We start from the raw sequence: 11,339 nt of genomic DNA, 5'->3' as shown, positions 1-11,339 counted from the left end.
TGCTGATAGCTACTGTGCTCTATAGTAAAACAAATTTTGAAACAATCAATATTCTCCAAATGCTGTTAAAATTTATTAATAAATAATAATCAATGATTAGATGGTACGGCAGATCAAACGATAAGAAGGTATAGAACAGCATTCACAAGAGAACAGTTGCTTCGATTAGAAAAAGAATTTTACAAAGAAAATTACGTGTCCAGGCCGAGAAGATGCGAGCTTGCCACCGAATTAAATCTTCCTGAATCGACGATAAAGGTAATTAATTTTATACTAATATATGTTCACCATATTACTACCAGCTTAAATAGTGTTTATAGGTCTAGCTAGTGCGATATTATATAGTGGGACATAGGTATATAGACATATAGTTGACAAGTATATACTGGAGTGTTATTATTACATATTATAATAGTTCTTAATATAGGTAGGTACGGAATATTATTTATAAATATAAATCTATGACGATCGCAGTCACTTTACACTTTACAAACATGTCCAAATCATCGTCTAGACAACTATAGTTAGGCAAATATTACCTGGCACTTTTAAAATCATCATTTCCAAATCACAAACCTAATTTTTTTGTGCCTGATTTGTGTCAATTTGCATCTTTTTTTATATATGCATCTAATTTATCTTTTATTAAAAACTTAAATTTAAATTCAGGTGCTATAACAAAACGTCGTTCTAAAGAATAGTTGTATTAGACCAATTCCAATTTTTGAACCTGATTTGTAGCTATTGCTAACCCTTTTTCTTAAATGCAAGGACGAATTAAAAATGTTGAAGCTGTAACAATATTCGTCCTGCGACCCGCAACATTCAAAATCCGTTCTATTGATATTGGACCAAGTTCATTATACTGTACCTGATTTGCATACATTTTTATTTTTGGAACTGTTACACATGCATCCTATTCGATGGTTAACCTGAAATGTTAGAACAATTTCTTTCAGTTCGGCTTACATGTTTGGTAGATTTCCTAGTTTATATGTTACTACTTTGTATAACTGTTTTGATATTGTGTCTACTAAATAAGGTCTCAATGTATTGTTTGATCTTCAACTTTTATTTATCTACCACTGGTGTTAATTGTTGAATATCCAAAAAACATTTCAACAAGTGTTTTTACTTTTTTGTAATATTTTAAACCTTCTAAATTTCTGCAACCTTGACCAATTAACAACCGGGATATTTTTAATCTACCTACATAATTTTACCAGACAATGTATAATGTAAAATAATATGTAGTTGCAATTATTGTAATCATAGAATGTGATGTGGATAGTTATAAATATATTGGTAAGTGATTCTTTTAACGTTCAACACTATTCGGAGTACCCAACTCAATAGAAAAAGCTGATTATGTATCAATGTTTTAATATAGCGTATTAAGTGTATTATTTTCATTGTCTTTTTATTTATTCCTTGCACCGTAAACATTTGCTTCAATATTATAATAACTGTTTTACTTGATAACGGTCAGCAGTGTCAGCAGTGTTCATATGCATTAGCAAATATACCTGGTATTAGTGTTGGCCAACGATATAATTTTCAATATCGATATTGTATTTTTTTCCCCGATATCATCGTATTGCGATAACGGAAAAATACCGATATCGATGTCAAAGCATATTAAAACATTAAAAGTATAGAATACATATTATATTATAAGTGTATTGAAAGCTTATTAAATGTATAGAATACATATTATATTATGAGTGTAAATTAATTAACAATTATAAATTATTTTGTACAAGTTTAAAAGAATCCAATGTATTTAATCAAAAAATTTCTTCTTCAAGCAGTTTTTCCATCAATGTTTCAGAACTTGGATTCGATTTTAAATATGAATTCAAAAATAACAGTTGATTGAATCTATTTCTTTTCTTGGAAATGATTGTTCCAGCTTTGCTGGAATAACCGTTCACAGGGAACACTAGTGGCCACTATACTTAAGTATTTTTTGGCTAGTAATGATACAGCTGAGTATTAATTCGTTTTCTTTCCACCAATTTAAAGGATCTTGATCGTAGGGAAATTTATATATAATATCGCCTCGTATCATAATCTACGTTTAGTATTTACTTTTACAGATATAATAAAATATAAAGATAAAATATAATAAAATAAGATAAAATATTATTTTATTTTATACTGTTTAGGTACTCAGTTAAGTGTTTAATCATCCGTAAAATTCCGAGCCCCGATTATTTACACCGATATCGCGATATTTTCGATAATTATTTTTAGATATCGATATCGAAATTATTAAGAAAATACCCACGATATCGATATCGTATCGAATTACCGATATCGTTGGCCAACACTACCTGGTATACTATACTCCATATACCTGACACTGCATCCTGGTTGTTGTTTATCTGTCACACGTCAACACGTATTCTCGGTTAATGATTTCAGGTGTGGTTTCAAAACCGGCGGATGAAGGACAAACGACAGAGGATTGCCATGGCGTGGCCATATGCCGTGTACACGGACCCGACGTTTGCGGCCACGGTGCTGCAGGCGGCCGCGGCCAGCGCCCACGCCAACGGCACGCTGCCCGACATAGCGGCCATTGCCAATGCCTACCAGTACTCGGCGGCAGCGGCGGCCGCGGCCGCTGGGCCGTCGTACTTCCACGGCCATGGAGGTGGCGGTGGAGGTGAGTACGGTAAGTTCCAGCCTCAGCACTACGTCGGTCCGGTTCCACCTCCGCCACCGGCACCGCCGACCCAGTCGCTTCAGCAGATGATGAAGAAACCGTTCGGACCATTCGTAGGCCATCATCACCATCATCACCATCACCATCAATTCGCGGCCGATGCCACTGCCATGGCCGCAGCCACCGATGCCTCCACGCCTGAATCCAGCAACGGTCACCATCACGCGGCAACCAGTTATGACGACCACAAAGTTGCAGCGGCCGATCACAAAACGCCTTCGGCCACGGTAGACAACAACAAAACGACGACTTCGGCGGCCGCGACGTCATCGTCGTCCTCATCGTCGGCCGCGGACGCCACCGATTTTTCCGTTGCGACCGCCGGTACGAGCTGCAAGTGCGGAATAGTTGATTGCGTACTGACCACTTCCGGAAAACCGGTCAACAATAACGGCGCGACGGAAGAGTCTACGACACCGGCCACCGCTGACCGCGGCTTGCCATCACAGCCGTTTTTCATGACTTCCGGCGCAACTGAAACCGGTAGGGACGACATACAGTCGGCAGAATGTTCATTGGCCGTCCACAAGCACGTCTACCACAAGGAGTACGCCAAAAACAAACTGTTCCAGCCCTACAAATCGGACGTGACGACCGCGAAACTCAATCTGTAAACTATAATAACACTACAACTATAATATAACACACACAAAGTATAATAATATTATTAATATTAGGTACTTATTAAGTACTGTTACTTAATTATAAATAGTACGATTTACCCGTTGTAACACTAGTCTAAAAATTAGAGGGAATCGACCTATTATGAAACTTGATGGTAAATACATTATCTGTGTTTGCATGTCGGTTTTTTACGATAGTTCAGTTTTTTAGTAAGTTATTCGTATATAATATAGCCCAAATTAAAAATAATCATAACTCACTTAAAAACTGAATTACCGTAAAAAAAACTCACATACAAACACAGATAATGTTCGTACCATCAAGTTTCATAGTAGGTTGATTCACTCTAATTGTCAAACCAATTCAGTTAAATGTGATCTGCTGAGTATAAATTTGCTGTGTTATGTACTTCTAAGATGGAGGCAACAAATATCTATGTACCGTCCTCTTAATACCTACTATAATATATGGTAATAAACAATATAGGTATCTACCTAGACTCTATTGGACAATTTACATATTATATTATCATCGTACACAATATGATAATCTCATTGGAACACTATTAAATTATTATATTATATCGCGTACAGGGTGTATAAACATAATTATAATAATAGGTAGGTACGTACAATGTTTATGATATTAGAGGAATCCGACCACGCGCTCTAGTTTTACCCGTAATACAATAAACTATTAATCTAATAATATTATGGTAACCTCGAGTAAGTACCGATATAATGTTATTGTTTCGCTGAATTCTAAACTTTGAAGATAAATGCATATTAAACACCCTGTCTGGTGTCGAAATCTTCACGGCTAAATATATATTCCATTAGACAGCATGGTTGTAAAACAAATCTCTTGGCGCTTACCCCTGAAAATTTTCACACCATGACCTTCATACCCACTATGCACTATGATCGTTTATTTTCTTGGACGTCTTTCGTGTGGTTTTTGTTTCTATACAGCTTATACTCGAATTTGAAGGAGACGATTTGTAATGCGAACTTTTCCCCTCGCGATAACGTGGCTATATGAAACACAATAAACGGTTACACATTTTTTTTTAATTCAATTTTTAATACGCTCTTATAGAAGAATATGTTTTTAATTTGGTTTCAGATATAACCTATTTAAGAATCATGTTTAAGCAGGAATTTTTTGTACGACAGAAAATATAAGATTCAGGATACAATTAAAATGTTCATCTATCAACCTCTTTACAAGTCACTAAAATATTTTGATCGATTCGTGTAGAATTCATGTCATTGTGAAATTAATTTGTTTAGACGTTCAGACTAAGAGTGGTCCACTTCATTTTATTATGTTCACTACCGTCTACCATCATTACAAACCACATTATTCGAGTACAGAACATGCAGGTATAGGTACCAACAATATTCCTTATCGCCCCATGGTGCTGGATTTAGAGATGAAGATCCAATACGTTTATTCGCGAGAAGCCCTGAGTTATTAATTATAAGAACATTTCCAAATGGCCAAACTTAGGTTATTTTAGTACATTTTGCGATTCCACGAGCCATGAGTACCTCCTTCTAATGCAGGCCACGATAGAAAAATATTTTATGGTATAATATACCTAGTTTATAGAACGCAATAGACAATCCGCTTTTCAGAAAATCGATAAAATACACGGATAAATAATAACAATTTGTTTCGTTGTTCTTGCAGGTACTATAATATACATTATAAATATACTTCGTGTGCAAGCACAACGTTAATGTATAGGTACCTACCTAATTTTCAAGCGTCCGTTAAATGTTAATAATTCGTAGCATATTGTTCCACACATTCAAATTTTCCTATTATTTCATAATTCGAATGAATGACACATATATAGGTAGGTAGTAACAATATGTTAAAGCCTGTGGGTCTACTGCATGGCTGCAATGTTATTTCATAAATAAAAACTGTATTAGTCAACAGTTTTACACATATAAAATATTGTGTGGTTGTACAAAATAACCAGTACATTTTTATTTTTATTTAATTTTCTAGCTTTGTGTTCACTAATGAAACCAAAAAATACAAAATGTATGTCGAGTAATCAATTGATCATTCAATTATAGGTCAACAGCGGATGTCCTTTATTTATCCATTTCACACATGTCCTGCTGTATCATTGAATCTTGTAAATATTACATATTATTAGTTATTACAAGTTCCTTACTTTCTTACTACAATTAATAAGCTATGAATTCACAAAATATAAGTCAACTGATGTGAATATTGGAAAACTGAATGGATATAATATTATATAGGATATATAAAACGTTAATATTCTTACTGAAACGACATTAATAGGGTCCTGAAGTTCATAGAGTTTGAGGCTAACAGGTTTTGGAGTAAAATTGTACTATTGGTAAGTAATATTACCGTTTATTACGTATAAGTGCGTATAAATATTTTCCTTTTTATTTTATATGTTGAGCAGATAAAAATTATTACTTGTGCTACGATGGTATTTGAAGACCTCGTTAGTTTTTATTAAAATATTGTAGACGGAAAACTTCAAGATAAAAGATTTTATATAAAATGCAAAATTGAGCAAAAAAAAATCCACAATGAAAAATTCATATTTTTATACTAATTACCCCTGCCATGGTTAAAATAGAAATAAAAATTTTATGTATTGTTTCATTTTCAAGAAAAGTTCATCATTTCTACTGTCTATATTGTCTTATACTATACTGTGTACTACTTACGTTAAGGTCCTAAGGATACTTACTTAAAATTCGTTTTTAAATGTATATTTAAACTTCAATACATATCCACACAATGTATTTATATCTTATATTAAACATTACATTTCCAAACCATTGAAAAGGTTTTAAAATATTATTTTATTCTTCTTACAAATATTGATTTGATATTTGAGCATACTAAATTCACTAATATCGTGGTGTATACAAATATTCTTTACCATGGCTTGACTAAAAAAAAAAAAAATATTTATAGTATCTACACATATGTGTTAAACAGTAATATTCTATAATAAAACAATTTTAGCAGAATTATGTTTAAAATTACATTTAAATTTCTTTAATTAAAACAAGAACAAATGATATTATAAATTGTATATAATGATCTAAAACATTGTGATTAATGATTACGTTACACTGATAAATACTAAAATTAAAAATTAAATGGAGTTTATATTTTATAAATTTTACATAGGTGTCAATTTTGAATTTGATATTGTGTAAATAATGATTTACAGAAAATGTATTATGTTACTAGAACGTACGTTGCTGATATAAAAATGTGTATGTAACTGTATATAGGAACAATTTCCCCGATAGGCATAGGTGCAAATAGCGTTTGGGATTTGGGGGGGCTAAAGCCTTATTTTCAAAATATTTAACAAGCTTAAAACAAAAAGGAAGGAAATGTTTGGGGGGGCTATGGATATTTTTGGGAGGGCTTAGCCCCTAAAGCCCCCCCCTATTTGCGCCAATGCCGATAGGTACCTAACTATATTCGTTTATGCATTTTTTTTATACTTGGTAAAAAGCTTCAACTAGGTACATAGGTTTTATAGTTTTGTATGTTTTTAGCCTACATAAACTTAATATTTAAACAAAAGAGGTATTAATATACATTAAATCTTAATACAAATGTCAAATATTGACGTTACGAAAATGTATTCTAACATTTATATATGTCTATTCTGGAACCTGTATAACCTGTAATAAATTTAATTTATACCTTTTTAATGTTGTGTAAGGTTAGGTAGGTATATATAATAACGCTGTATTATTATTTCTTCTTCTTCTTCTTCTTCTATTGACATTTAGTACTCTCAAAAACCCTGTATCACTTATTCTAATTTAATAGTTTAAGACTTGAGAAAATACGTGTATCATGCGTGCCGTTGTAGAAAAACTTTAATATAAACAAGCTTATGTGCCAATTTTGAATGTCTCCCAAACAAGTATTACACTTTATTACACTTAATTTGTACATTTATATTAATGTAACATATTTAATACCTATATAATATTTTGTTTTAGTGTATTATATGATACTGACTGAAATAATTAATAAACTTTGATTATAAAATTGTTTTACCAAAATAATGAAACTCAAGATTTATGACAATTAATGTAAAAAAAAGAATAATTTAGTTTTCAATATTTACCTATGTACAGCTTAATATTTATAGAATATTTAATATTTACTCATATAAACTTCGAAATAGGTACACTATTAGAAATTTAAACTTTTATTATGAAACAACAATTTATGAGTTTAAAATTAACTAAAATAGTTGTAATATAGGTTTTTTAGATACCTAACTTTAATAATGTATTTACTTTTGTAAATAGAATAATATTAGAATTTTAGCAAGTATAGTTAATCTAAACATTTAAGTAGTATTTACCTTTTTCACTTATCCAACGAAATAAAATTAAGTTTTGTATAAAAACTAGTATAATATTACGATACAATATGTTTAACCTAATAGTTTTTTACTATTCAATTTATGTAAAAAGAAGAAAACTAGGTACTTAATTTAAGAGTTCCATTTACCAGTAATTTATGTTGTATTTTTATTTTATTTTTTTAGATTATTAGATTAAACTAATGTGAATAAAAAAAATATTCTTTTTATGTATATAAAATATAAAACTAATAAAATAATATTTATATTATATAGGTACATTTAATAAATACTACTTTACTCAATTGAATGTATTAGTAATTATAATTGGTAGAAAAGTTCGAGTTTCAAGAAATAATTAAATGTTAACATTATGAAATACGCTAATCTATAATGTATAATATCTATAATGAATCATCTCAAAACATAAAAAGTATCCTGAATTCCTAATGTTTGACGCTATATACCTAAACTTACTATATTTATTATTTAATTTTTTACAAAGAAAATTGTGATTATATCTTAGTTTTATTTGGTGAATAAAAATAGCCTAAATAGACAATAGTCATACTGTATGTTCTCGTTTTATTTATGTTTATTATTGTATCAACCATTTAAGTTAATAAATAACAGTGTACTATTTATAGTATGTATCATGTGTGGATCAATATTCCTATGTAGTTTATAAGACGTATGCTGGAAAAATCAATAATCAAACACAATTTGTTTAATACAATTTTTGAACAAAAAATAATATAATATTATTTGTTGGTATTACATATTTATGTTTTATTGCTATAAAATGATATTTATTATAATATTATAAGTAACTCTAAGATAAATATTTAATTGTGTACCTATTATATGTATAAGTAGAATATAATATAATAAAATTATGAATATACGTATGATATTAATATAATGTTAAAATTATCATAATAATATATTCATGTCAATTTCACATAAACTGGTATTTTGTCGACTACTTTTTACGAATAGATTATTTTATTCCAACTGTGAATAAACGCCATCGTCATGAATCTATTATTATTATATAGTAGTTTTTAATTATTTATATAGTAAGTAAACTATTAAAACAAGAAACCCTCTGAACATTTTGGGACTAGTACTGACCGGAGCCATAACTTAAGTTTAGGGGTATATCAAAATCGATACCAGTGCCCGAATGCTATAGATTCTGGCTGCATCCAAGTTGGGTCCCGAATTTAAAATTGCTATAATTACTAATTGGGTCTGGGATTATTTTAGTTAAAATATATACGACATTAATTTTTGATATTGAACTTATAATTGTATTATATAACAATTTGTAAAATTCTACTAATTTATATTTTTAATACCTAGCAAAGACAGAAAAAAAAAAGAAACTTTAAAAAAATATTTTCAACCAAACCCTTTCTTTCTAAATATATTATAGACTATCCTAACGCTTTAAGTCTTTTAAAATGAGAAAATGTTAGTACAGTGCAGCACTTACCAAAAAATATTAAGAACTCAACTAGAGTAATATCTATAATAAGTGAGCCAACTTGTGTAGTAGATACCTGAAAAAAATCCCGTACTTGGGCCCCAACTAGGATGCGCTAGATTTCAGTTTTATTTTACTGTTAATATTATCATTAATATTTTAGGGGAAAAAATTATATTATTTTATGAGATAATTTTGTTATTTTAAAATTTAAAATCTATATTTATTTAAGTATAAATAAAATAAGCACACTGTACTGATTTTTTCATTCATTTTGGTATAAATCTAATAGTAACCTCCATGATAACTATATCTGTATATGTGTAGCTTTTTATCACTTCTTTACTTTTCTTATTGACACTTACCCAATTCCACACTTTTAAATAAATGTGTTTCTTAAAACTAAAACCTGAAAAAAAACACATTTTTTGTAATTTTAGGAATTATCCGAAAACAAAATCAAAAAAATTCCAAACTTTGCGAAATATCTCACAAAAACAGTAACAGTGTAATCCTATATTATTTATTTGTATCTAGCAATAATTATTGTAACCATTTAAATGGCGCTATAATTTTTAATTAACTAGTTAACTACCTGATGAAAAAATATGAAAAAAATTATAACAATTTTGTCCTTTAATATATTATAGCTATACAGTCAAACATAGAGTTTTAATTTATTACCAATGAACAGTATGGCAGTATCCATATAAGGCACCACAGGATGAGTGTTGGAACTTATAACTGAGGTGTGTAACCTACCTAATATGACACACTACACAGGGTTAAGTTTCAAATTGTATGAAATGTATCTCAATTAAATTTTATCAATAACAGAATAATTATACATTTAAACATCTATTTATAATAAGCAATAACACATTAGCGACATTACAGATACAATATAGTGTACATTATCATTTTAAATTTCCACATATACCTAAAACAATACCTTAAAAATTAATAATTATTTATTTGTATATTGGGTACATATCTTATTTATCTAACAATAATAAAATCTGTGTGGTGGTTATACAATATACAACTTAAATTTAATACTAGGAATATTATACAATTAGATAGAACATTTCTAAAAGTGTTAGAAAAAAATATAGTGCCGAGAAGATAGATCATTTCAACAAATAAATTGCAACGATAGGTATATAGGGAATATTATGTTGTGGTACATAGTATTCAATAAGAAGGCATTCTAGCGTATGTGTATAGTTAAATATAGATTATATAACTTAATATCCGAACAAATCATTGACGTTATTGTTATTACTTATTGTGAGTTTTTTTTTGTTGTGTAACTTTTTTTCTTGTAACATACTATTAAAAAGCTCATAACGAATAGTTTTTTAGTAGACACGTCACTATTTACACTTCTGAGATCAATTATTAAGTAATTGATATAGATACATAGGTAGGTATAAAGAGTAAAGGAATTAAAGACGGAATGTTTTCCTATTATATTTACAGGACTCTGTATGTAGTGGTACGTGACTCATGAGATAAGTGGAATAATAGTGAAGACTTAAAAATAACAAATATAATTTACTATGGTCAATCCCGATTTTTGTATATCAACATCTGTAGTCAATAGTATTGAAACACGGAACCAGTTGATCGAAAATAATGAGTTTTCAATAATTATTAGAACTATTTATAAGTGGGTTTTCTTTTGCAAAAAAGTATATTTCATATTAGTTTTAATGATTGGAAATGCGTTTGTTAAAAATACACAGACGATATGAAATACTAACGCCGTAATTAAATATCAATGCAATTTTAGCAGACAATGATACAGAATAAAATATAGTTTATAAATGCATACAGAGTGATTTTTTTAACATTCAATGCTCGTAATTTTGAAAGGTATTGATTTTTTTTATAAAGGTTCTCGGTAGAAACATGCAATACTATTGTCTAACATAATCTTGGCCTAATTGTTTTTTTCATACTCGTATTTGTCGGTGAATCCACTATTGCAACTTTTGATTTTTAAACAGCCACAGCTATACCTATTTTTATTTCAAAAACTGAAACAGTCTATTTTTCTAACAATTTCGATGCATACAAATATC

At 29.6% G+C, this 11,339-nt stretch overlaps 1 protein-coding gene across 1 annotated transcript; it reads left to right on the top strand.

Moving 5' to 3' along the window:
• On the top strand, positions 1 to 3,581 carry LOC100162399 (segmentation protein even-skipped-like). The gene is made up of 2 exons (XM_016800481.2): positions 1 to 258; positions 2,428 to 3,581. The coding sequence occupies exon 2, from the start codon at positions 2,449 to 2,451 to the stop codon at positions 3,343 to 3,345; it is 897 nt and encodes a 298-aa protein (XP_016655970.1). The 5' UTR covers positions 1 to 258; positions 2,428 to 2,448; the 3' UTR covers positions 3,346 to 3,581.
• Positions 3,582 to 11,339: the final 7,758 nt, after the last annotated feature.

This window comes from Acyrthosiphon pisum, chromosome X (assembly GCF_005508785.2).
Source record: "Acyrthosiphon pisum isolate AL4f chromosome X, pea_aphid_22Mar2018_4r6ur, whole genome shotgun sequence".
NCBI lineage: Eukaryota > Metazoa > Arthropoda > Insecta > Hemiptera > Aphididae > Acyrthosiphon > Acyrthosiphon pisum.
This window is presented reverse-complemented; position numbering and strand designations above follow the sequence as displayed.